Raw genomic sequence first — 27947 nt, 5'->3', positions numbered from 1 at the left:
CTCCCTCTCTCTCCGCCCCTGCCCTGCTTGCACTCTGTCTCTCGCTCTCTCAAAAATAAATAGACATAAAGAATAAAGTCCAAAAATTGATCAGTGGATCGGTGAGAATTGAAATATTTAAATACTGGCACAGGAAGCATAATAAACTGAAGACACACACTCCAGGGTCACCCAGATTTCAGGGACAGAATTTGTTCCCTCAGCTGTGATCCTGATCTTCTGTTCCTGCAAGTATTCACATTGGGTGTGATCAAGAAAGTCTTGTCATCCTGCATGGCAGAGCCCAGGTGCAGAGCACTGAGCTCACAAGCCAGTCTTGAGAGAAGTGGCCATTCCCAATCAAGATGGCAGGCGGGGCTCACCACCAAACTGCACTCAGACTAGGAAAGGTATTTCAATCTGGTTTGGCAACTCTCGTAGCTTCCCTGCAGCCTTGGGAGACAATTGGCCAATGTGACATATTCTCAGATGACGCGGTGAATTTAGATAGGCTTGTGGCAAGATGTTTTAGGGGAAACTCGTTGCCAGGCGGGGCTTGCTTTCGCCATTTCTTTCTAGAACGTAAGGATGGGACTGTCACTGTTTTCTCCTTCCTTGAGGGGGACAGGGGTTAACTGCTACATTTACATCGTGAACAAATAGATGGTCAGTCCATTTTGGTCAGCCTATTCTTTTTTCTCATCATGTTTTCACCCCTTTTCTTTTCTATCTTTTTTTTCTCCTTTTCTCCTGTTATACAGGCTTTGCAGTGCATGCTGATCTCTCTTCAGGCAGAACTTGACATTCAAAGGTACTTGATGAAAATTGAATCATCTCAGCGAGTTAGTACTCCTTTTTTTTCTCTGCATTGAGTTGCACCTCACCTCCTGCCTTTTTATTCCGTTGCGTGTGGCTTTCTAATCGGCATCAGCCACTAAACCAGATGGGCTGTACTTTTTCCCTGTCTCCCCCAAGCCCCGATTTAAACCCATCAAAGCCAAATGCTTGCAGCATTCTGAAACATGCGCGTGTCTTTCTGTGTTAACTGCGAGAGTTAATATGAAGGTGCACGCTAACTGCATGCCTGCTTCGAAATACGTCGTTTGCTTTCCACACACTGAGTTGTGGAGCCGGCAGGAATGTGGAGGCGAGTCAGAGATGGGGTGGCCATCTGAAAAGTGGGGCTCTGCGGCAAGCCTCCCTCCTCGCCGCCTTGCCCGAGGCAGAGTAGTCGTGGACATCCGACAGAAACCACGTCATTCTAGTAACCTCGGAGCACCGTGGCTCTTCCTTCACTCGGCCCCAGTACACCCAGTGCTGGCTCCTGATCGTGTTACTGATGTGCGTCTTAATAACAAGACGTGAGAGCAACAGACACATTGATACAGGACTTACTATGGGCCAGCCACCCTTCTAAGTGCTTTACAAGTATTAGTTTCTCACAGCAACCCATGGGGTGGATGTACTGTGGTCCTCGTTTTACAAATGGGGAAACCGAGGCGCAGAGACGTTACATTACTTGACCAAGACCACATAGTCGTAATAAGTAACGGGGTTGGCATTGGACCCCAGGCCGTCTAGCCCCAGAGTCGGTTTTCAGCATGTTACTTATTTACCCACAGTCCTCGGTGCCCTCTGTGTCCAAATGGGGCAGTTTGGAACATGAAAATTGGAAAGGGTGGGGAGAGTTTCCAGCTCTTGGATACCTGGCTGGGTGCTGGGCGCTGTGCCCACAGACCTCTCGCACATTGCCACCCACGTCCTTTGTGTCCCTCCAGACACGGGGCCTATTTCTTTCTCGTCTCCTGAGCATGTGCAGGCCAGAAGCGTTTGCGCTTTACCGTGAGGGCTTGAACCGTGAGGTTTAGGAAGCCTCCGACAGACTGGCCTTTCTACAGAGGTGGCCTCTTTCCCATTGGTCAGTCTTCAGTGACCACACTGACCTCTTTCCCTTTCCTTTCCTTTTATTTTATTTTTTTTTATTTTTAAAGTTTATTTTTGAGAGAGAGAGAGAGAGAGCACGTGTGCGCAACCCAGGGAGAGGCAGAGAGAGGGGGAGAGAGAGAATCCCAAGCAGACTCCACCTTGTCAGTGCAGAGCCAGACTCGGGGCTCAGGCTCACGAACCGCAACATGGAGACCTGAGCCCAAACCAAGAGTCAAGCCCTTAGCCCACGGAGCCACCCAGGGGCCCCTGACTTTCCTTTTTTAGTAACCGGTCTCACGGGTCTTTTGGGGGGGGTAACAAGCTCAAACTGGAAAGTTTGTCCCCAAGGGGACATTCAAGTAAAAGTTCGGCCAGACTTGCTACAGAGAATCATCGCCCCTCCCCCCACGGTCTCACTTACGATGGGGTGTTTACCTCTAATTTTTTCCCATGCTGCTTAATCATTTTCATGTCTCTGTAATTTCACGTTTCTATAATTCTGTAATTTCTATAATTCATTTAAAATGGAGCTTAATTATTTCCTTGCACACGTGTCATGCGCTGAACAGGAGGGCAGGAAAGGAGAAAAATGTCATGCATGGCTTCTCCCTACAATTTAAAATCTGCCGCCATTTTAACTGTTCCTGTCTTCTTGCAGAATAGAGATTTAGCTTCATAATGTGGGATTCTCCATCATAAACTGTGCAGTGTTTGGGGTCCCCTGCACTGTTGTCTTCCCTTATGCTTGAAAGAAATTCTCAGCACTGACTTTTTTTTTTTTTTTTTTTTGATATATCAGCCAGTAATGGGATATTTGAAAGTCGTTTTGAGGGATTATTTTTTGAAAAGCATTTACACACAAGTTACAATGACAGTGGTGTATTTTGGAGGAACGGGATGTAATAAGGTTGGAAATTGATGGTCTTCCTCCTTTTTGGTTAAAGGAGTAATGCTCAGCCTCGGAGGATGTCATGTCCTCTGGTTTGAAATTGGAAGTAACCATCTACTCATGTCAGGCGGGGTGGACACAGAAAGAGGGTGGTTGTATTCTCTTCTCTCACATAGGACCCCCCAAGCCGAGGGACCCCCACTGGACAGCTGGGAGCCCAGCCATCTAGAACCGCCCTCAACAGAGCAGCTCTCCACAAGGGTACCTAGATGCTTTCTATCATTTATAGTTGACAACTTCCTGAGCATTTTTTTCAGTGACTCCTCACCACATCTATATCAAGTAGATATTTTGATTATTTTGTAGAAGTGAGAATGAAGGTTCCAGAGAGCCTTCACCTGGGGTCACATTGCCAGTGCACGGCCGGATTGGAATCTGCATTCTGTAAGAACCGTGTGGTAAAGAGGAAAGTGCTTTCATTCTAAATCTTGTCCTCTGTGTTCCCAGACCCTGATGTTCTTTCTTTTTTTTTTTTTTAATTTTTTATTCAATGTTTTTATTTATTTTTGGGACAGAGAGAGACAGAGCATGAACGGGGGAGGGGCAGAGAGAGAGGGAGACACAGAATCAGAAACAGGCTCCAGGCTCTGAGCCATCAGCCCAGAGCCTGACGCGGGGCTCGAACTCACGGACCACGAGATCGTGACCTGGCTGAAGCCGGACGCTTAACCGACTGCGCCACCCAGGCGCCCCCTGATGTTCTTTCTTATAGTGGCTCTAGAGGGAAAAAGAACCTTTACCCTGAAATTGTCAGAACTTTCACATGTATTTTTGCATTTGAAAAGCATTCCAGTGACATTGGGAGGGTGGCTGGTGGTGGTGATGGGTGTGTGTGTTTGAGTTGGAAAGTATCAGCAGATCCTGCTTTCAAGAAGTCTGAAGAGGGTCTGGCCACAAGCACGGAAGGCATGGCCGCCTCCAATACCCCAGTGTCCCGCCTGGCCCAGCTCCCTGTGGCCTTCCTCACTCCAGGGGGACTGGGGACACCTTCAGATCTCCCAGGATAAGTATACTAGTCAAAGGAGGGGCCTCTGCTCACAGGGAAAGCCTCTCATTTCACTACAATGCGGTTCAGCTCTAGGGGGCCCCACGTCCTCTCCAGAAAGGACTGCAGCCTGGGCTGTGAGGATGAATTCGCAAATGGCTTTGTTAGGAGGCTTTCTACAGGGCATATTTAGCATTCCTTGTTAGGCTGGTTGTATTTGACTTGAAATTTCAAAGCCCCCTGGCAGGCCCTTGCTTTTCATCACCCATAATAACAGCAGCCCTCACTCAGACACCTTTTATCCCGAAACCTTTGAAGTGCATTGCTAGCTCTCTGAATTGTAAAGGCATCTGCCCCTGCTTTGCTCAGACTTCTCCCAGTGAGGACAGTGGGAGCCCAAGCCTGTGACACTTACTTGTTTATAATGCACATCTTCTTGTTTCAAAATACAGGAGGGGAAAGAGAGAGAGAGAGAGAGAGAGAGAGAGAGAGAAATAATGAGTGATTGATTCGAGGCAGCTTGGAGTCAAGAGACATCCACTTCGGTGGATAAACTAAAAAATCTGAAGGCAAAATCTCAGAGGAGGCGGAGACAAATTTAGGAGTATAGCTAACTGTGATTGGCTTGACCATTAACTTCAGGGTCAGCCTTTCTGATGGATGCGACATTTTACATACATTCTACATACTTCCCGTTATAGCACAGAGGAACACTTTTTAACTCCTTCACGAGGCGAAGTTGTTTTCCTTGTGTTAAACTCCACAAGTGCCATTGTTTTGCTCTTGCCTTCTGAGAAGGGACATCCATCCCCATAACAGACAGGGTGCATGAGGAAACGGCGTGTTCCTCGCCTGGCCTTTTTGCGTGTATCAACTCCTTCAAGAGGAAAACACAACACTAAAGAGAACTAACTGCAGGAGTGTGTGTCTGAAAGGGGGAGAGGGGGGTCTGAGTTAACGAGATCCAGATTTGGAACTCGCTGATGGTATAACTTTGTAACCCCATGGAAGAATGCTAAAGACAGAGGGAGGCAAGCTAGGCCTTATCTTCTTTCCAAAGTCTTTGTCTCATTGCGGCTTGGGAGGGAAGTCGGAGAACAGCCGGTTCAAGGTGCTGTTTCAGAAGTGAGGCCTGTGTCCTATTACAGGTAGGACACCAGGCGGGCAGGTGGCGGGTTGGCATCTAATCCTGAAAGTGGGAGAGGCCGCCCTGCAAGCTGACCTGGGGAGGGGCCCAGGGCGCATCTGCTCCTTTAGGCACAAGCCTCGCAAAGGGAAAAAATGAGAATCATATCACCTACATACGACGAAGGGGTTGAAACATAGAAAATATTCAACAGACTGTAAAAAAGAAAAATTGCTAAAGTTCCCAATTTACCTGGAGTCAAATTTTAAGAGCTCTTGGGGTGCCTGGGTGGCTCAGTCGGTTAAGCATCGAGCTTCGGCTCAGGTCATGATCTCACGGTCTGTGGGTTCGAGCCCCGCGTCAGGCTCTGTGCTGACAGCCCAGAGCCTGGAGCCTGTTTCAGATTCTATGTCTCCCTCTTCCTCTGATCCTCCCCTGTTCATGCTCTCTCTCTCTCTCTCTGTCTCAAAAATAAATAAATGTTAAAAAAAATTTAAAAAAAAATTTTAAGAGCCCTAAAGTTAAGTTATAGTAATGGAGGCAGAACTGCAGATGGGAGGGGGGAGAAAAAGAACTACGGATGCAAGAATCTTGTCTCCTTAAAAGGTGAAGTGCATTATCCGCATGTCCAAAAACTAACGGATGGCTTTTGGCTCTTCTTTCTTAGCTGTAATCTTTTTTGGACGTGGACGTCCACCCAATTCTGGATTCCTGCAGAATTTTGCATGGCATGAAAATGAAAATGTGTCTTCTTCGTTCCTGTGTTTACCCCATGCATTTGAGTCCTCATGTCAAGGGCCATTTTAAGGATGAGTCCTTTTACGTGGAATCTAATCGTAAGGATTACACATGAGAAGACAGGCCTGGGTTTGAGTATCTTCAGGTCACCATAGACAAGAATCTTTCTGGTTTCTAAATGTTTTGTGAGACAGTCTTCCCTTCCCCTGATCTGCTCTTTAAAAATATCATGCTTAGGGGCGCCTGGGTGGCTCAGTCGGTTACGTGTCCGACGTCGGCTCAGGTCTGATCTCACAGTTCACAGGTTCGAGCCTCACATCAGGCTCTGTGCTGACAGCTCAGAGCCTGGAGACTGCTTCGGATTCTGTGTCCCCCCACTCTCTCTCTACCTCTCTCCCGCTCACACTCTGTCTCTCTCCCAAAAATAAACATTAAAATTTTGTAAAAATATCATGCTCATTCTGTAAATCTCTGATTTGCAGAAGCAATTTATTCTCATTTGGGACAAATAAGGAGGAAAGTATGTTACTCAGAATACTACCCTATAGAGAAAACCAATGCTAATATTTGGGGGTATGGCTTCCATTTCTGAAGTTATAGTTGAAAAAAAAATCCTTCAAAGACCCTGATGATGACTGTGTAATATTCCATTGTTTGGTTCCATGATACTTTTGTTAGTCAGCCTTCTATGTTACTCTAGGTTTATTTATTCTATTATAGATGTAACATATACAGATTCACTCCCTGACCCACTAGTACAGAAAGTATCACCTTTCTACTTTTTGCAAATCAAACTCATCTGGTGTGACTTCAGCAATTATTGAGAAATTTATTCTTATCACTTGGGGTCATAAATCAATCCTAAGGAATGCATCTAGTCCCATAAAACTGGGTAAGCTTGGAACCAGTTTCAAACACTGTAAGCATGCCCTGCATCCGTCTTCCCCAGTGGGGACACTCCTTGTAAATGGAATCCAGGTCTTCATAATTTGAAGAACACCATGGCAGCCACCACCACCACCACCACCACCAATAAAACCAGCATGCTCCAGCTGGTCCTGGATAGTCATTCATCCCCCCTTTTCCTGCCCAATTGGCAACCTTCCTCCTCACCCAGTGGAGGGTGGGAGGACACCACCATATTTATTTTCCAAATGCCTTCACCTCCTAAGTTCAATCTAGGGAGAAGGTCTTCCTGTTGGCCTCTGTAGCATAAAGACAATGTTAATAAACCTTCCAATGGGAAGACCTTAGAACGCAAAGGCTTGGCAATTTTTTCAGGAAATAAGCAACAGGAGTAGATGTTCCATAATTTTTTTGTTTGTTTGTTGCTGACAACTGAGAGGACAAGAGAATTAATACCTCAAAAGATTCATGTGACACAGAAATAACGTAAAAGAGAGGATCTGTGTAGCGTGGTGCCTCTATAAAGAATGAGGAAGCATCCTTTTCGGCACCAGCTGTCCTTGTCATTGGTTTCTCAGCATCTGTAGAGGGGGCTTTGCAGGGGGAGAGGTGGGTGGCAGAGGGGTCCCGCATGGCTCACGTGGCTCAGTGCCGTGCCTGCCTCGCTGTGTGGATGCCTGTGGCCAGCTCTAGACAGGGAGGCAATGGCCAGTGACTACTTGGCATCACTGCCCTTTTCATCTTTCTGATCTGATAACGAAGTAACACACACGGCGAAGGAAAATGTGGAGACGAAAGACACAGTTGTGCTTTGCCCAACTGCTGAGTCGTCTGATTTTACTCCAGACCAAACATCTTTGTGTTTTCACAGGTGAAAATCATGAAAAATGTCTGGGTACCCTTTTGGTGGAAAGAGGGGGAAGGGGTTGAAATATTACCCTTGAAGAAACAGGGCATAAGCTGAGTTTATCAGGGGTAACTCATCAAAATAAATCCCAGAGAAAACGCGTCCCCTCGGTCCAAGCTGAGGACGGGAAATACTGATTTTCAGAGCTAAACTTCAGGCAGAAGGGACTTCTAAGAATCTCAGGTGTGCACGGTTGCAAGTTGGCGTCAAAGGGGGGCTTGTGCAGATATGCCCTTCCAGTCGCAAGGCCCAGAAGTTCCTGGTTGACTGGAAAGCTGGCACGTGTCCCCGAGCTGCTCTCATGGCGCGCGGATATGCACTAAACAGTCAGTTGTGTGTGTGTTTACACCGACAGCAGGACCCTTTAGTGCTTGCACTCACGTTTTCTATTAAAAATAAAAGCTGATTTCTTCTCCTCTAAGTCTTTGGCACCAGACCCACCCAAAACTTTCATAATTGCTATAAAACCAAGCACTTCTGTCTTACGTGTGTATTATAGTTCTCACGTCCACCTGACATGGTCTAGAACTGTGGATGTCCTCTGTCTATTCCCCAGCCTGGCCATCAGCAGAAGAATGGCCCTTGAGGAGACAGCGGCTTGGGTTTTGTTTTCCTGGCCCTCAGCCGCAGAAGTTGTGGGAAGTAGCCAAAGAGCCTTGCGGAGACCAGGGCCTGCTGCTTCCAACGCGCGCCTGGCTGTGGGTCCCAGGCTTACCTGACGGCGGCAGCCGGGCCACCCGAAGGGAGCCGATGTCGGTCGATGCAGATACAGCCATCTGGGGTGGGTTTCCGTAAGGATGGAGGCAGGATGGGAGCCAGGTGTCCTCGGCGAGCTCTTGCCGTTCTTCCCATCCCCGGTTCCAAGCCCAGCAGATGCCTTAGAATTTGGAAACAAGGAGGGGCTCCCGGCTGGTTCAGTCAGTGGAGCATGTGACTCTTGATCTCGGGGTCATGGGTTCGGGCCTCCCCATTGGATGTAGATATTAAATAAAAGAATTCGGGGGGGCACCTAGGTGGCACAGTTAAATGTCTGACTTTTGATCTCGGCTCAGGTTATGATCTCACAGTTTGTAAGCTCGAGCCCTGCATCCCCGCTTAGGATTCTGTTTGTCCTTCTCTCTGCCCCTCTCCCTCTCCCTCTTGTTCTCTCTCTCTTTCTCTCTCTCTGAAAATAAATAAATACACTTATTAAAAATTTTTTAAAAGTAAAGTCATTTGTAAACAAGGAGAGGCAAAGAAGGAAGGCAAGTGATTGTGCTATGGTTTGTAGAAAGGACTCTGTGAGTAGAGAAACTTAAACTTTCCTTAGCGACAGCTCGTTAATTCTCCGGAAGCCAGAGGAACATGGAGCGGGATGAGAGAGAAAACGAAAGTCTGGGGATGATCCATTGTTGTTAACTTCTAATAGTTTGCACCTTGAATCTTTCACGAGAGTACTTAACAGCCAGAAAGTTCTCTTCAACTCAAGTCAGGATTTTAACTAGGTTTGAGTCAAAAGCTCCCCAAGTACAAGAATTAAAGAGATTAAAGTGTCTGAATGTCATGATCAAATTAACCAAGTCAGTTAATGAGTCCTGCTGATCCTCCAACAACGCAGGGGTTGGGGAGCCGACCCCCCACACAGTCAAATCTGTGTGTATAACTTCTGACTCCCCCAGAACAACCACTAATAGCTTACTATTGACTGGACGCCTTGCCGATAACGTAAACAGTCAGTGAACCCATATTTTGTATATTATATGTGTTATATACTGTAATCTTACAATACAGTAAGCCAGAGAAAAGAAAATGGTACTGAGGACATCATAAGGAAAAGAAAATATACTTACAGTATACCAAAAAATCCAGGTATGAGTGGAGTTGCACAGTTGAAACCTATTTTATCCAAAGTCAACTCTATTAGCATAATGAATTATTCCAGATACGTTTGAAATGTCATATTTCTGAATTCTCTGTGGAAACTGGGCACTAATTAGGATGATGTAAAACTTCAGGAAGGCAACGTTGAGTTTTGTTTTCAAAATATGACATAATTTGAAGTGACGTGAGTCACCTGGCTAACCAGACGCCTCACCGCTCCTGAAGGTGAACATATTATATAAAGCTACATTTGCAGGTTTCCTTTTCTGGATCTCGGCATTTCAACTTTGACTTCCAGGGGTCGGAAAAATGGGAATGGAAACCCATCATCAAAGCCTCTAGCTTAAACTTGCCTTTCTCTTTGGCTTTGGTCTCCAAATACAACAGCAGTGCGAAGAATAAGAATAAATTTGATCTCTTCATACAGCATAATGCTCCTGGTGAACATTTCAGCAAATATTTGTTCATGATGATAAAGTGCAAGTGTGGCAGTCTTTTAAAAATTAATGCTGTGCAACCATGTTGCATGCACTTGGGGAGGAAAGTGTGGAAACCTAAATCTTAGTGCTAGCTAAGCCGCACATTTCTATCAAGCAAGTGCAATCAGGTAAATAATTTGAAGGAAATCTTAGTAAATGAAAGTCTGAGTGACATAGTTTTTGCTTCTTTGTGTAGTGTGTATGTCTAAGTTAGGAAATTTTAAGTGTGTGTGTGGGGTTTTTTTTTTGTTTTTTTTTTTTTTGTTTTTTTTTTTTTTTGTTTTTGAGACAGAGCATGAGCGGGGCAGGGGCAGAGAGAGAGGGAGACACAGAATCCGAAGCAGGCTCCAGCTCTGAGCCATCAGCACAGAGCCCGATGCAGGGCTCGAACTCAGGAACCAGGAAGATCATGACCTGAGCCGAAGTCAGATGCTTAACCGACTGAGCCACCCAGGCACCCCTAAGTTACGAGATTTTACTCCTGAAAGGACTCACTACCAACTAGTTCAGCCTCTGGTCTTACAGATGAGAAACTATGACTTAGTTAGGCTAAATACCACCCACTTTTTGGTAGAAGCTGAACTGGAGCCAGTGTCTCCAGACTCCTGGTTAAATGACTTTACCACTGACTGCCAGCTCTGGAATCTTACAGACTTGGTCCCAGTTGCTTCACTTGCTAGAATTTCAGGCAAGTTGTGTAAATGATTTGTTTTCTCAGTGGTAACCAGTATCATGAAGCAGCGAGGGTTTAATGAGATTACCGTGTGTCGATCACAGTGAAGCAGGCATCAGTTTGTTAGTCCCTGCTCGCTCCTGTCACCGTTTTCTAGAGGACCATTCTGTGCATGTTGCAGATGAAGCATAGGGGGGATCTGCGTGAAGCCTGTCACCCCAGCATCTCTTGGTGACAGAAAGTCCTCTTTGAAGAAGGGAAGACTAGAAAGGCTAAATGGAGTTCAGGTGGCCAGGTTTACACAAACCATCCCTTTGTGCATGACTCCAAAGGACTACCCATTTGGGTTTGTACGTTTGAGGTCAGTTGGTGATTTGAGGTAAACGTTTAGAAGGCGGTGATGGAAACAGAGGGAAGGATGGTTGGTATCATGGGTCTCCATGAAGCAGGGAGGGAAATGCAGCCTTCCAAACCCTTGAGTCCTGCTCATATGGCTCACATAACATTTCTACTATCCACTGCTCCACACGTCTTCCCCACTGAGGGTCAGCTCTCGCTCAGGAGCTTAGGGCAGAGACTCCAAATGCCATGCTGTAGACGATGCCTGATGGAGACTTCGCCTGAGCCAAATGGGAATAACTCCCAACGTAAAGACTTCTTTATCAGGCCAAATCTGAAAGCGTGTGAGCATCCTGCCCCCCCTTTTTTGTTATTGAACCTCTCCTTTCTTGTGTAATAATAATAGCACACGCAGTGAAAATTTCAATAAGACATATTTGGGTGCCTTTGCAAAATAACATCTTAGTAACCCTACATCATGCTTTTTAAAGAGATTTTTTAAAAAGAGTTTTTAAAGAGAGTTAGCTCTATGAACTACAAAATAATGGGAGCCAAACTCTGAAGAGTTTAGCTTTCTCCGTGTCTTACTGCTAATATTGGAAACACGCTAGCATCGTTAACAGCCCAGGCAGGGGAGCTGTTAGAATTGGTCTTTGTCAAGTGATGGCTTGTTGCAAGGCACAAAGTCATCTCAAACTAGTTTAAGAACCAAAATGGAAATAATTGGAAGGAATTCATGGGAAAGGCCCCCCACAATGTGCTGGAATCAGAAACCGAGATGCCCAGTGGCCCAGATAGATGCTGCCTGTCTTTCAGGTCATGAACATCTCTTGTCTGTTTTCTTGAACAGATCTGCCTCATCCTTTCTCTGCACTCTCCCTGTTTCACATTCCCTGTCAATGTCAGCCATGAGTTCATATGGCCTCACATTTCAAATTCTCATGAGGCACTAATGAAATAGCTCCTGTGTCCCAGGTCTCCATGTTTAAGGGAGAGAATATGATTGGTCCAACCCAAGTCAGGTGGCTACTACTTGGTCCAATCAGCTGAGACTGGCTGGGAATGGGTGACTCTACACTTAATTGCTCATACCAGTACATGCTTGAGAGTGAAAGGGCATTTCCACTAATAATCACACTGGGACAACAGGCAAAAGCAGGACTGTCCCCGGGTAGCTGCAATGTCTGTCCATCCTAAGTATGGGACATGGGGCTTCAGGTGCTTATCCACGTGGGCAGGGAAGAATTCCTCAGAGAACAGGGACATCGTTTGGGGGCAGGAACTCTTTCAAAGATTGCTGAGCATCAAGTCAAATAATAAAAGTGAAACTTCTCCATGTGTTCAGTGTTACCAAAGAGGTTAGCAGGAGGCAAAATCCTGCCCCGGGGTTGCCTAGGGAAGGATACAGCTTGGGACTGCACTGCTTTGGACGATGTATCTGTTGGTTCAGTTGAGACAGCAGAGTGACATCATGCCTCAGCGTGTGCCCAGGGGAACGAGTCCCTTAAGGGGCCAGCACTTGTCCCACCTTCTCCTGTGTGTCCCCGAGTGCCTAAAGACCTGAGGACACGGGTGCAGGTGCGTGACTCCACTCAGGGTGTCTCTTAGCATGTTCACCCACGTTCTTCCTCCTCTCCTGACCCACCCTTCGGTGTCAACAGCTACTCCCCCAAACCCTTTCTGCACTCACAGTTAGTTCTTCTTGCCCAGCTGTTATGTATATATTATCCTTGGCCCCGAAATATCCCTTAAATGCCTTATGATCTCAAGAACCAGAAAGCAGTGCTTCTAACCCCAGGAGCCTAGCCCTGTGTTGCATACAGAGACCCTGTTCCGAATGGTTTTTGACTTTTCTTTTTTCGTATATCCAATCACAGAGTATCTGACACTAGTTAGTGTCAGCAATTTCCATTGTCTTTTCCCTGCACTAAATGATGTCTCAGCAGCGAGCTGGCATCTGGGAGGGGGTACCCTGTGAGGAGATTGCTAATATGCAGTGATAGTTTGCAGTGGGAAAATGAATGGCACAGAAAAAAGAGAGGAAATTTATATTTGGAACTAAGTAGCTGTGTACAGGAAGTTAAAAAAAAAAAGATTACCCCTTATATTTCTATTTTTATGCACACTACCACCACGATGACCCTGTACAAGAAATAGAAATTTGATTCTGATTTTCTTCGAGGATTATTCCTTTTTGCAATGGAAAATGACAACTCATCAACTGGACCATAGGTGCCGTGGGTTGCAGAGATGACCACACGGCAGAGGTCGTCGACGTGGCCATGTTGCTTCAAGTAATATTATTTCTTGGCTATTTTGCTAAATCGAATGTGTAGTCTTTCTTTTTTTTTTTTTTAAGCCACAGTGAGGACATCTTACCTTGGTATTCTGCTGAGTGTAGCAGCCAGGTAACTACTTCTTTGGAGACCCTACGAATGTATCTAGACCTTAGTGAGCCACACAGTGATTTAAGGAAGATTTTTCTAGTCCAGTAATATTCTCACAGGGTGCCAAAGCCAGATCCCAATCTTTATTACAGAAGCAGACTTTATGGAAAATAAATCTGGGAATAAACCACTTTGGGGGCTTGCGCACAAGAATGAACCCAACGAGACAATTTCACTGTTAATGGCTGTCCTTTCTGGCAAGTAATCTGCGCTGAGAGTTTCCTGTGGAACACCCAGGTTGATGCTCTCCCGGAAGCCACATTCCACACCTCAGGGAGTGTGCTGATCTTCCCGTTTCCAGTTTTCCTCTGTGGAAAGGTCCTGAGAGGTGTAGCAAGGAGCGAGCGTGTAGATACTGCAAGAGTGCCCCTGCCAAGAGGGGTCTCCTTGTACTTTTAGCAAGAAAGAGGGGAAAGAAACTGATCGTTCTACCCTCACAGGGTTCCCTGGTGTATCTGGCTAGATGATTTTCACCGTACCTTGTTCCAAAAATCACTAAGAGTTTCAAGACAGCCACAGCAGAACAATAAGCCAAGCATGGAACCCTATTAAGTGTGGGGCCCTGTGTGGGGCATAGGGCGTCCACCCACGAAGTGGCTCCTGCCTAGAGAGTTAGGTGTCTCGGTGCTCAACTTCAAAACGCAGTGGCAGCCTTGGGAAGTCTTAAAGGAAATTCAAGAATGCAAGTAAACCCCAAAACTAGCTGCTGTGGACTGCCTGTAGCCTGCCACCAGCCCCTCAGCACCTTTGGTATCTTAGTAAGAGAAAACTCACCTGCCTGATTAATGCTGATCAGTTTGCCTTCCAGAAGGTGCCTGGAATCATGCGATGCTGGTCACGATGGGCAGTGCGAGAGGGGAAAGCGGACATGCATTTATTCAGCCTGATCCCCTACTTTTGCTGACTCCCTTTCTCTGACCTTCCACAGTATAATCTCTGACCTCCACACAATAGCTCCAGTGATCTTCAAAAAAAATGTATCTGATCCTGGCCCCCTGGCCTCTTGGCCTGCCTCAAATTCCTCTGTGGAGTTCTGGTATCTTAGAATCCGAATGAGCACCCTCACCTTGACTCTGAGGCTCTGTGATCTGATCTCTGCTGGACACCTGCCCCAGCAAGCCTCCAGGGCTTGTCACCTCCTTCTGCGTCGGGGACTTTGCACTTGCCGTCCCCTCCACTTGGAATGCCTCTCCTTCTCTTTATCCCTACCCTCCGGTTTACCCCCTCCTCCCAGCTTACCTCTTTCCTCTTTTTTTTTTCCTTAATGTTTATTTTTGACAGAGAGAGAGAGAGAGAGAGAGAGAGAGAGCACAAGTGGGGGAGGGGCAGAGAGAGAGAGAGAGACAAACACAGAATCTGAAACAGGCTCCAGGCTCTGAGCTATCAGCACAGAACCTGACACGGGGCTCGAACCCACGGACTGTGAGATTATGACCTGAGCTGAAGTCGGACGCTTAACCGACTGAGTCACCCAGGCGCCCCACAGCTTCCCTCTGTTTTGAGAACACAGTTTCCGTGTCTGATTCTCCACTCAAGCACCCCACCCCCACCAGTCTGAGTTAGCAGAGTCTCACTGCACCTTGAATTTGCCTTCGGTGCTGGTCCCCTGACTAGACTGTAAACACCATGAGGGCAGGGGCATGTGGGTTTTGTGCATCATTCTGGCCCAGTACCGAGCACAGTGCCTGGAGCATGGTGGGTACTCGATATATGTCTGTTGAAAAGGTGACTGGATGTACCACATAGTTCATAGCTGACACTTGGTTACACACTGTCTTGTGTTACCTTGTGCCCTTCACTAATTGTACCAATCAGTTCTCGAACGTTTTGACCCTAGGCAGCATGTTGTCTCTTCTTTTCTGCATCTCCCACAATGCTCAGCCAGTAGTCCATGTTCAAGGAATGTTATTGACTAATAGGTTATGGGCATTTTCCACATTAAATTTCCTGCATTGTGGTATAGATAACTAAAAATGCAATTATGTGTCGAGTGTGTGTGTAAGTTGTTATAAACACTTCCTGCTGATTAGCAAGGTGAGTAATAACCAAAGGTAGACACAATCTTACCTATGGGATTTGGGCCTCAAAAGAAGAAATTCAACTGTGATATAAATATCTCCCTCACAATCTGAGTTTACTGATTTTGGAAACAGTCTTGCTGTAAGACTTTGAAGGACTGGCTGTGGTCGGTTTACTGTGGGGTGAGTGCATCATCCATTGAGGCATATTTAAACACGCACAATCCCATCTGTTGTCATAACAACTCTAAGAATTTGGCCAAAGGAATTGATTTGCTATCATTCTTTCCCATGATGTGGCTTGCCTGCAGCTCCTTGCCCAAGGTGGCATTTGTACAGATGAGCAGTGATAAAAATCTTAATGGGATACTTGGGGGCAGTTTTTTTTTTTTTTTTTTTTTTCCAGTAACTTTCACAACTGGTACTTTGACCCACTGGGTTTTCAGTTTTCTGTGTCCAGTCTTCTGATGGAGTTTTTTCCCTACCACACTGTTTGCCAGGATCGGCAGACCTTGATGGCATTGCAAATATTTTCAGCATAATTAATAGTCATTTATTTTCCTACTTTCTCTCAACTGCCTTTTGCAGACAAGAAGCCCCAAACTGTCTCACAGTCCTCAACCTCCCAATCTGGGCGACCCTGTCGAGCATTTATCAGAGACGTCTGGTGATTCTTTGGAAGCCATGTCTGAGGGAGAAGTTCCAAGTCCTTTTTCCAGAGGCAGCCGAACTCGAGCGAGTCTCCCGGTGGTGAGGTCAACCAACCAGACGAAAGAAAGATCTCTGGGTAAGCCTCGGTGGGCAGTTTCTGATGCCTTTTGATTACTGCACGTATGTATTTTTATGCTTCTGAGCACACATCCTTGCATCCGAATATTAATTAGATCTCGTTTTGTCATAACACAAGTCCTAGGGAACTTCACTACTTTTGCATCAAGCTGAAGAAACAGCACGTCCAAACTCGGGCTAGGCCCCATGACTGTTAGTGACAGCCGTAAACACAGGGCTGTTTCTCCCACCAGCACAGGGGGCGTGTGTTTGGTATCGCTTTTCCTTTCAACAAGCTTTTAGGGAAAGCAGAAGGATTCTATTGTTCTGCCTTTACCAACGATCATTTGCTTTTTTAGACTGGAAATTCACTTTCTATCTTGCTTTGCTTTAGAAGAAGTTTTGGGCCCTTTAACAAAATGTACAGGCCATAAGGATTTAGACCTCTCTGCCCATTTCATAAGCTTAACCTGCCATTTTAAGGTTCCAGGTCAGTACTTGTTTTTGCAGATAGATGAGGTCATGGGGTAAGAGCGGACAGGGACAGAATCAACCCACGAACGGCTTCAGGGCTGGACCTTGCAGAAAATAGCTAAATTATGCCGCATAAAACCTAGCAGATACCTTGCGTGAAGGAGAAAAGAGCAGAAAGCTGTGAGGAGGAATCTCGATTTTGTTCCCTTGGTTGCAGAGGATGAGAAAACTGGTTTCAGACATTGTGCTGGCTGTCCTTTAAAAGAAACCAAACTATTATTATTTGCATTATCAATGCTACTTTTTTACATTAAATTGTGTATAGTTCCTCTTAGGTTAATAATGCAGGTTTTTTTTTTTTACAAATTATATTTGTAATTTTACAAATTAGAGAAGAAAATTACAAAACATCTGTTTTTATCTTTTCTTGGTTTGTTTTTTGTTTTTTGAGGTCCCATAGTTAGACAGCAGAAACAGGCCTCCGTTTCCTATCAACCTCACATACAGGTGAAGGAATGGGCCACATAGGGGGACCCTGGGCCCGGACAGTGTCCCGACGACACAGGCTTCCACACCAGCACGCGGCTGGGGTGCTCCAATCTGGATGACAGCGCTCCGTGCTTTACCCCCACCGAGTTTGTGCCCATCGGGGAGGGGGGATTTCTCTTTTGTGCTTTGCAGGAAATGAGTGAGGTTCAGGTCTCTGTAAAGATAGCCTGTGCTTTGCAAAATAAAGTGAAGATAAGAAATGCCTGTGCGCCTTCCTCCACACCTGGGGAACACTGAGCCTGCGGGACAGTGCATCCTTTGTCTGGCTGGCAGGACTTTCCTCCAGCATCCAGGCACAGCTGGGAGTGCAGGTAGATCCTGGCGGTGTTCAGGAAGCAAGTGGGGGCAGAGAAGCTGCCGGGACCAGGAGCTGCCTTGCCCTACGAACGGCTGAGGGTGGCTGGTGTTTTCTCGTGAGGTGGCCGTGCTTCTCTGCAAGGGGCTCGGTTCTCCTGAGCACACCTTGCTCTGACGTTCTGGCGAGTGCAGAGTCACGGCAGATTAAAAAATGTATCCAAGGTGTTTATTCTTCCAGCTCCGCAAGGCACTTTTTGGCCTGTGAGCTTTACAACTCTCGGGCAGAAACAAAGGAATACAGTGAGCAGAGAGGAGAGCAATGAGAAGTTGGCCCAAGCAAGCAAGGGGAGCCACGGTTCCAGAAAGGAGGCTGGCGCAAGGCCAGAGGCGTTGGCTCTGCCCTTGGCCGCCTCTTGGTGGCCGATTTGGGAATGTCCTCCTAGCCGCACCTGGCCTCGTGGCGTCATTCAGTTGAGCCGGGATGGGAAATAAACAGGAAAGTGTGAGTCAGGGAGAGTCTAAACACAATCTCCCTGCCGGGGCCTTGCTCAGCCTTGTGTTGGGGAAAATCCCTAGTGTGCCTGGCTTTATTTAATATGCACACACAGGCTCCGGGAAGAGCGGGTCCCCCAGAGAGCCCAGGACCAGGAGCAATGGGTGGCCTCCAGCACTTGGTGGCAGAGGAACGTGGTGATGACTCCACGGATGGGGGACCCAGCCGCAGCCTCCGGCAGACCCAGCGCCGGTGCCATTTGGAAGCCCCGGTTAACTTTGGGGATCTGTGCACTGTCACCTTACATGCCTCTGCAGAATTTTCAGATCTCTCCCGGAGCCCTGGCGATCCTGTCTTTATTTAAAATTGTCATAGTGTGTCCATAATGGATTTTTGCACTGATTTGGGTTTTTAAAAATTTCACATGAAAATATTGTTTATCCTGATTGCTGACTTTGGGGAGGCCCCTTAAATTTTGCACCCAAGGATAGTGCTTCTCTCTCCTCACCCGAGGGGCTGCACCATGTGCACCTCCAGGACCTGTCTGTGGAGGCCAAGCTTCTGCACCTGGACAAGGAATCACTGGAGAGGAGGCTTCCCCCAGCTCAGGCAGCACCAGGAAGAGATCTGGGCTCCTTGAGAGTGGGGGCCAGGAGCACGCAGAATCCTCAAACCACTCTCGCTCCCTGGAGGGCACGAAACCTGCTCTCACTTCAGGCAGCCTGTGCCTGGAGATAAACTTGCCTGCTTAATCATTTTTCCACCCGACTAATTCCCTCTTTCCATTACTTTAGCATATTCAAAGGATGAGAGGAGCCCAGGGGGGCTGGGCACGGTGCTTGGTGGACATCGTGTGTCACAGAGGTTTTCAGAAGGCGTGGAGGAGAGACAAGGGGCAGGGAGAGCACGAGGCGTTGTTCAGCACAGGGAAGTTAGATATGCTGGTGTCTGCATAGCACTCTCCCTTCACGCAGGATGCGGGCTTCCCATCGGGGAGGGGACTCTGGGACTGCAGGCACGGCCCGATGACAGTAAAACCCACGAGCCCTTTCCCATGCTGAAGGCAAAGGTGGCCATTCTTGGAGATCTACAAAGCAGAGAGGTACATAGAGACATCTGCTCAGGGTCTCGGATCCATAACATGGTCAGGCTGCAACGATGGGCCAACTCTGTAGGTTCACTTCCCTGCCACGCTCTACCCATCCGGAGCCCGGATGCACTCTTTCTCCATGGAACTCATGCCATTTCCCCTTCCCTCTCTCTTCGGTGAAAATGGAGAAGATGAGGAGAAAGGAAGTCCACAAAATAAAGTAAAAACCGCTCTGCCGTCGACTTTTGGTTTTAGCAATAATTTCCGTGAAAAAATGTCCCGCTGATACTAGGTCTGGGCCTTAACGACGGAGCCATTTGCTTTTAATCATTGCTGTCTTATAAATGCCTGTCTGGAATGCGACCATGGGCAGGGGCTGATGTCTAGAGGCTCCACAGTCGGCTTTGGGGAAAGGGTAGCCACAAGATGTTCCCACCCTTCTGTGTGCCCTCAGGAATTTGAAAATAAAACTCCCGTGAAAATAAGAACAGCAGCAGCAACTTCCTCCTCGCTGCAGCCAGATGCCTTTGTTGACCATATTCTGAACGGTTAGTTGTGGAAAAGAGAGCTCCCATGCCAAGCCGGCAGCCAGAGGCATTGCCACTTCTGTAACAAACTGCCTTTTAAAGACTCAGCCTCAACAAACAAGAATGATTTTAAACGACTCGGGAGGATTTTAGACTAATTGAGGGAGAATTTTCTCAGCGCATGTGAATTCCTGAGCATCTCTGTGTCTGTTCTTTTATTCCAGAATGGTAACGGCGAGGGTGATCATTCTCTGAGAGTGATTTGAGGGGGGGACAAAGGGTTCATGGTTGCCGGAATCTCTGTTCCTGTGCACAAGAATGGGCAGGATGTTAGAGCAAAGGGTTGAGGAAACCGCCCCCGTCTGCAAAGTGGAAAGCCAAGAAGGGTTGGGGCAGAGACTATAAGACTCATATTTGAGCACTTTACTGTTTCAGCATGAAGGCTTAGCCTGTGGATAGTTAAAATCAATGTCAGACAAATGCAAAGAAGTATTGCTCTACAGAGTAAGTGAAACAGGTATGAAATTGTTGTCCCGAGCACCAATGATGATGGAGATGTAATGTAAAAACAAAAAATTACAAAGAGAGTTTTGTAGCAAGTCAGTTGGTTCTGGGGCACACTCCTGATCTTTTTAGGGTGCGACCAAAGGAGAGTATTTTCTCTAGCATGGAACTAAGCAGACAGGCATGGGTGGGTATGGTGGCTGGCTGGCATTGTCCACTCCTACCTTCTACTGTGCTGCAGTGTAGACTCGTTCTGGAATATCCAGTGCTCTGGGTTCCACCAGTAGGGACCAAGGCACATATGAAAGCTTTTGGCTTTTCTTTAGGATCATTTGTCATTATCCCAGGGTGTAGTCACTAAAGCTAGTGTTTAGAATCAAAGTGCAAGGCACCCCTTTTTCTGGTACCTAGGGCTCAAGTGTGGCCTGAATCGCTGATGGTATTAACAGCTTTTACTGCTCAAGGCAGCAGGGGCTTTGGAGTCTTAGCCATTCAGGGTGGCAGGAAGCTTCCTCATTGTCAAACGGGTTCTGCGGTGTCCCAGCTCTACAGTGGAAATTCAGTTCAGTGGTTGTGCAAACCATTCAATAAGTCAGTTTCTGCTTAAATTAGCCAGAGCTGGTTCAGGCTCTGCAAGTGAACCCTGACTGATACAAACCCTGATTCCTGTGTTTGCAGAGAAAATGTAGTGCTTCCTGTTGTGTGCTTCAGAAAATATAATTACCAGTAGATACAAACTGATGACTTCTAGAGACTTGGCAGTACACTGAAGAATGACTTGGAGACAGGGTTTTTCAACTGTGTTTCCTACAATTCTAGAGTCTGTGGAGTTTTCTCTGCCATAAAGATTGTAGTTTTATGTAAGATTTCGTTTGAAAATGAGCTGTGCTAAACTGCTAACATGCACACACACACACACACACACACACAGAGTAAAAACATTAAATAGACCAGGGGTTTGGGGGAAGGAAAAAAAAGGAAAGAAAGAAATTACGAAGAAATTTCCTCTATACAACAGAAGTCCTTGAATACTTTAATTTGACTATATTGGGTGAGTCAAAAGGATTGCCTCTTACTTTTCTTGCTGCACTTGATGTAATGAATGTCCTGAAAGGTAGTTTTTGTAAACTGAGTCAATCTTTTTTTTTTTTTTTAATGTTTATTTATTTTTGAGAGACAGAGATAGAGCACGAGCGGGGGAGGGGTAAAGAGAGAGAAGGAGACACAGAATCCGAAGCAGGCTCCAGGCTCTGAGCTGTCAGCACAAAGCCCGACGCGGAGCTCAAACTCACAGTGAGATCATGACCTGAGCCGAAGTCGGAGGCTTAACCGACTGAGCCATCCAGATGCCCCAGAACTGAATCAATCTTTAAGCTAAGAAAAAAATGGGTTTGTGGGAATATTTCCAGAAATCCTCTGGTATAGTGGAGCGTGGTTTTGTGATGTAAGTATGGGTTTTCATACATGAGGTTTTCTGAGAGAAGGAAACTTCTTTCCTTATTCAAGTTTACCCTCTTGGCTCTCAATTCACCCGTAAGAAAGAATGTTCTTGTAAAAGATTACTGTGTAGATTCATGGTGTGTTTGTGCTTATTTTGAAAAGATAAAGTTCATCAGATGCCTTTCGAAATCTCTTGCTATTAACTCCTGGGTTGAAACCCTGTAACAGATTTCTCAGACTTTGAAGAAAGTGTTTAGTTAATATGATACCTGAGGAGATCCAGGCCCTTGAACAATATCTTGAGGATACTTTACAGACCGGATGCAGATCAGGAGAGCCATCAACAGAGACGAATAGAAGATTTGATTCATTTTAAGGGTCAGAGCCCTCCCAGGCCACCGTTACTTTACAGGGTCTGTCGTTGGTAGGTCGTAACGATGAGGGGTCCTGGAGACTTGAGGTCTGCTGCTTCTGTCTCCTGCTCTACAGCTGGGGTGTTGCTAACCCTGAATTACAGGTCACTTTTTTGGAAAGTGTACATAAAACATTTCAATACTGCAGGTGAAGCTATGGGGTTAGATAACTAGATAGGTGACTTAAATTTCCAAAGCTATTTCAGGACATCAACCTGCCAGTAAGCCAGCGTGAAATCTTTGTCTCTGTCTGTCACAGCTGTGATACCCCATCCTAACCCAGACTCCTAGGTAATGTTTTTGCTTTTTTTCTGATGTAAAAAATACTCTTATTCAAAAAAGAACCCTTCATCAGGTTTCATAAGACAACACATGAAAGTGTGGCAAGTTTTATCTGTTATTTATACCTCTCCACATCCAAAATAGATTTGATTTGGCTCATTCAAAGACAATAAAAGTATATAAGAACCATTAAAACAAGAATTAACACAAGTAGCAGTTGGGCACAATATGTGTGCCAGAAAAATTAAGATAGGGATAATTGCTATAATTGCAGCAAAGACAAAAAAAGAAGATAAAATGAGAAATGTACTGAGTCAAATGGATTTCATTATTTAAGACGAGGTGTATACCAGTTCATTAGAAAAAAAAAAAAAGAGTCTAAAGCACTATAACCCAAGAACTCCTGCATCTTAATGTCGTTGACAGCGTATTATGTAATAGTTGTGTTTAATAACGGCTGTCTTATGAAAAGGTTTTTCATACAGCTACGTCCTTACATAACAAGTCAAAATCCCGGGAGCCAGTGTGAAGCCATGTTGGTAGAAGGCACATTTTCTTGGACTCTGTAGATTTCTGGTGATCTAATCTGGTACACGGGAAGGGTTGATAGAGTCTTGACAGTTGAGCTGGCCCTTAAGTGATTGGCTCTTGACTACTCGTTGTCTCTTCGGGGTACATAACTGTAGCTGGAGAGGGAAATTTGAGGGGCACCTCGCTACTGAAGGCTTGAATGACAAAAGAACCTTAGAGAAGGAATCTCTCCCACGAAGACAAAATTCCAAATTTTTAATGTGTTCTAGTCATACTGGCTGTTACTCTGTACTCTCTCCAGTAATGGGTTTGGAAGTATCTGGATTCAGATGATGTATTCTGATATGCGCTGCTACGTTTTGGTTGGAATCGGAGATGAGAGACATCAAGAGATGTTGCCTGAACTACGTATGGCGGGGGGGAGAGATTTAGTTCTCCGTTTTCCTCTGCCATGAAAACTCGATGAAAATCTGTTGACTCTGTCTCGTTACTTTTTGATAAATGCGAGATTCGTTGCACACTTAGAAGTTTCTTGCCAAGTTAACGTGTTCTTTAAAAGCTGACTTTAAAAAAAAATTTAAAAATTAAAAAAAAAATTGTTTTTTAATGTTTATTTATTTTTGAGACAGAGAGAGACACAGCATGAGCAGGGAAGGAGCAGAGAGAGAGGGAGACACAGATTGTGAAGCAGGCTCCAGGCTCTGAGCTGTCAGCACAGAGCCCGACGCGGGGCTCGAACTCACGAACTGTGAGATCATGACCTGAGCCGAAGTCGGATGCTTAACCGACTGAGCCACCCAGGCGCCCCAAAAGCTGACTTTAAAATATAACCAACCCTTTGTGCTCATCTAATTCTATAAGAATTCCCACACATTTTTTTTTTGCACCAGCTTTTAAAGAATATTCTATGAAATACCAAAAACAATATTGAGATGTAAGCCAGCTTTATGTCATACCCTCAAGTAGAGCTCCATCCGCGGTGCTGTCATTCTAGCAGTGGCCTCCAGAGGGCTGCCCACTGACATCTGGAAACAGATTTTAGGCAGCGTCTGTATTTCAGGCAGAGTATAAGAACACGGGAAGGTACCCGTTCTGCATTGCTAGAGGGTAGACATATGTCTTCTTTGGTAAAGCAACTGGTGAATTCCTATGCAGATTTCTTGAGTTAGCTCTGGGATATGGCATTACAACTAAAATGCCTCTAAATCTGGAGATGATGTTTTATGTGGACCACCAGTGGACTCGTTCTCTCCATCCAGAAATTGCTTTGGAGCCCCAAGCCACCACTGTGATGGTCTTTACCATCATATGTCAGTCTGAACCACTCTCCTAGGGGCTGTTATTGGCCAAATCATACCCCGCCTGCTCCCCCTTCCAAGTTCATATGTTGAAGTTCTAACTCCCAGTATCTCACAATATGACTGTTTGGACATAGGGTCTCCAACAAGTTGATTAAGTTAAAATGAGGTCACTAGGGGCATCTGGGTGCTCAGTCTGTTAAGCATCCAACTTTGGCTCAGGTCATGATCTCACGGTTCGTGGGTTCGAGTCCCACATCGGGCTCTGTGCTGACAGCTCAGAGCCTGGAGCCTGCTTGGGATTCTGTATCTCCCTGTCTCTCTGCACCCCCCCCTCCTGCTCTCTCTTTCTCTCTCTCTCTCAAAAATAAATAAACAGTAAAAAATTTTTTAAGTATAAAAATAAAATGAGATCATTAGACTGGGCCCTCATCCAATAGAACTGATGTCCTTATAAGAAGAAGGGTAAGGACATAGACAGGTATGGAAGACACAGGGAGATGATGGCATCTGTAAACCAAGGAAAGAAATCTCAGAAGGAAACAGCTCTTGATCTCAGCCTTCCAGGCTCCAGAACTGTGAGAAAATAAATTTCTGTTGTGAGCCCCCAAGTCTGTGGGACTTTGTTATGGCTGCCTAGCAGACGGATATTGGGGCTTGGGACGCCCTTCTCTTTCCTATTGTTTTCTCATTTGAGAGGACGATCAGCCTTATGGCAGTTGTCACAAACTTTAAGTGGTCCTTTCTCCCAGACAGGAAAATGAGGTTTGTCAAGTTTTCTGTTTATTTTGGTTTGGTTTCATTTTAGCCTCTGCAACCTTTGCGCAGTGCATTGACTTGGTGTCTCACTCAGCAGTGCGAGCGGGAATGTAAAAACCTTTGGTACCGATTCAACTTCTGTTCCTACTTTTCTGTTTGGCATCTCCTGAGCCCCCTCCTCAAGTTTGGGAAACGAAAGTTGTTTGACATCTAACTGATTTCACTGTATCCCATCAAGAAAAGCTCCTAATTTCATCACGCTGAGTTTGAGTTCTAGAAAATTTGGCTAATGTCATTAGAAATGATATCCCCGCCAGCTTTTCACTTTCGGGCTTTTTCTAAGGTGTTAATTGGCTTTCATATATCTCTGGCTACATGGCTCCCAGTAACGTAAAGCTAAACACGATCAAAATAAATCTTTCCTTCCCCCCGCCTTCCACAAGTTTTGCTCACTCCCCAGTTTTTTTCCCTCTATTTATGTATTTATGCATTTATTAGGAATCTATTCAGTTTCCGGCACTGTTAAAGGTACCCGGGTGAGTTATTTAGAAACTGTATGAAATCTGGTTCTTGTATTTAAGGGGATTTCAGTATAACTAAAGACACATGGTACCCATGTCAGGACTTGAAAATAAATCAGACTACCCATATGAAGCTGCACGGACCCCGGCCACGCTGCCTCCCGGCTGCATGAGTGGTCCGGTCTGCCTGTGCTTCTCTCTTCGCCTGGATTCGGTTCCTTCCTCCTGGCACCACCATACCTGCATGGTCCCCTCCCCACTTCACTCAGATCTCTGCTCAGACGGTGCTCATCAGGGTGCACTTCCCTGAGGGAGACAGCACCCACCCTGCCAGTCTCTGTCTGCTTACCCTGGTGTATTCTTTCTCATGACACTTCTCATTGAGGACAGTGGTTCTCACGCGTTAGCAGAGAACTTGTGAGGAGAGGTGTCTGGCTCTACCTCTTGGGGTTCTGATCCAGTGGATCTGGGGCAGAACCCGGAAATCGGCAGCTCTAACAAGTTCCCGGGTGATGTTGCTGTTTCTGATGCGGATCACTGAGTTAGGGTCCTAGGATGCCCTGGGAAAGAAATAGAGTGAATTCACAACATAGCACCACATGAAGGCATTTTAATCAGTCCTCGGTAAGGGATGGAAAGTAGTCATTATATTTTGGCAGGAGAATATGGAGACTTGAAATGTCTGCCCTGGATAATGTCCTGAAATTAGGGTATTTAATCCCAGCACACATTCACCAGCAGGACCCTCCCAGGAAGTCCGGGAATATGCATCCTTCCCACCGTGAGCTGCAGAGCATCTTGTTCATTAAGTCTGTCTCACCTTTGACTCTGTGCTGTTTCTATTTTTGGCCCCCGTCTTATCCCTGAACCAGCTTATCATCCCCCATCTTGACACGCTTAGAAATGTAGGTAGGTTCAACAATGGAAAGGTGGCCGACCTTTTCACTGGACTGCACGCCCCCTTTGTACACACGCCCCAGTTTCTGAAACTCAGGTATTTCCCTCCCCAGTGTCCTCCCCTTGTCTGCTCCAGGGGAGGTCAGCCCAGCCATGGTCAGTTAGCACCCAGATGTTGATGTTGGTCCTGGTCTTGACAAGGCAGAGGCAAATGAATGAGGCCAATGCAGCTGAAGATTTTCCCTGGGAGGAAAGTTCCTTTGGAACAAGATGCGTTATGCTTTGGTTCGGCAGTTAGTTTGGTTTTGCATGATTGTGGAGTTACATGTTTTCCTATGCTTCCATTTGCCTTCATAAGAAAAGTCAAGTAATGTAGGAGCCTTTTGTAAAAGAGTTCAATGTAACAAGTACATATTAAATACCTGCGGTGCACATGGTGTTATGTTAGGTAGGAAGAAAGAAAGTCATTCTTTTAGCAAATACTTACTGAGCTCCTACATAGGCACTCTTGGGCGCAATCCACAAAAGAGTCACAACCCTCTGATCTTCTGGAGCTTCTATTCTGTTGGTTGAGGCAGATGGCAAACAAAGAAGATACACAATAGATGGTATAAATGCTATGGAGAAAAATAAAATAGAGGCACGGGTACAGGGAGTGCCAAAGAGAGGAAGGCATGAGAGCTGCTGTTTTAAAAAGGATGGACAAGGAGAGCGTCACTGAACGACTGGCATTTGAGCCATGACCTGGAGCGTGTGGAGATGTGTCAGCCACCTAGATACCTGGGGGAGAATTCCAGGTGGAGGCAGCAGCCAGAGCACAGGATCCAAGCAAGAACATGCCTGCAGCCTTCAAGGAACAGCAAGGAGAACCACTGTGGTTGGAGTTGCCCAGTAAGACAGGAGGAGGGAATGAGGTTGGAGAAGCAGCGGGGACTGGATAAAGTAGGCCTTTTGCAACATGCAAAGCTTTGGCTACACTGGCCATATCAGAATGGAAATGGCTGATTGCAGAAGTATAAGCGGTGGGTTCGCTTGAGTTCTGAAGATTGGCTTCTGGCTACTGGATTTGGAACAGACCCAAGGGGGTATGGGCAAAGTTGGGAGACCAGTTTGAAGTCTGGCTTCGATCTAGGGAGATGAGAGTGTTAGCAAAGGAAGTGGTGAGACGACTTTGGATTCTGCAGGTGTTTTGAAATTAGAGTAAGATGGTTTCCTGCCATCCAAGTTTGCGTTCTAATGGAGGAGGCATACGGAAAAGAAAGCCCGGATGCAGTTGCCATCATAGTAGCTAAAACTTGCTAAGTACTTACTCTGTGCCAATGAACACTTACTGTATGCCAGGCTGTATCTAATATGCTGAGCAGCAAAGCCAGGATTTGAACCCTGGCAGTCTGTCTCCAGACCCACATGCTCAACTACTATACTATACTATACTTTCCTATCCTATACTGGAAAGAGAAAGAAAGGAATTCCAATTTTGATAACTTGGGACGTTTTTAATGAAAAGTAGCATTTGAAGTGGACTTGAGTGTTGAAGAGAAGTTTGTCTGTTGGAAAAAGGATGGATCTTTTATGAGGGCAGTAAGCAGAATCATAGATACCATGTATTGAACACTTGAACTTCCTCTACAAGCTGGACTGGAGCCATACTGGTGCACTTCTGTCTACAGTACTCACCCCTGTCCCCTGCCATTCACACCTGTAGCTATGGTGTCCCCTCCCCCTCAAAAAAGAACACTGAGTATCACAGAGGCAGCTGGTGTAGTGATTAG

At 46.0% G+C, this 27947-nt stretch overlaps 1 protein-coding gene across 19 annotated transcripts in view; it reads left to right on the top strand.

The window, feature by feature from the left end:
• KIAA1217 (KIAA1217 ortholog) overlaps nucleotides 1-27947 on the top strand; it is a 755207-nt gene that overhangs the window by 595970 nt on the left and 131290 nt on the right. For 11 of the 19 annotated variants that reach the window (XM_086714730.1, XM_086714731.1, XM_086714725.1 and 8 more), the window contains 2 exons: nucleotides 741-821; nucleotides 15921-16119. In XM_086714730.1, the coding sequence (XP_086570856.1) occupies nucleotides 741-821; nucleotides 15921-16119 (280 nt within the window). The remainder of the gene's footprint in view (nucleotides 1-740; nucleotides 822-15920; nucleotides 16120-27947) is intronic. The other 8 variants (XM_086714744.1, XM_086714729.1, XM_086714726.1 and 5 more) reach the window with 1 other exon arrangement.

This window comes from Puma concolor, chromosome B4 (genome assembly GCF_028749965.1).
Source record: "Puma concolor isolate L17-30 chromosome B4, mPumCon1.1.hap2, whole genome shotgun sequence".
NCBI lineage: Eukaryota > Metazoa > Chordata > Mammalia > Carnivora > Felidae > Puma > Puma concolor.
Note: the sequence above shows the minus strand (reverse complement) of the source record. Positions and strands in the feature narration are given on the sequence as shown.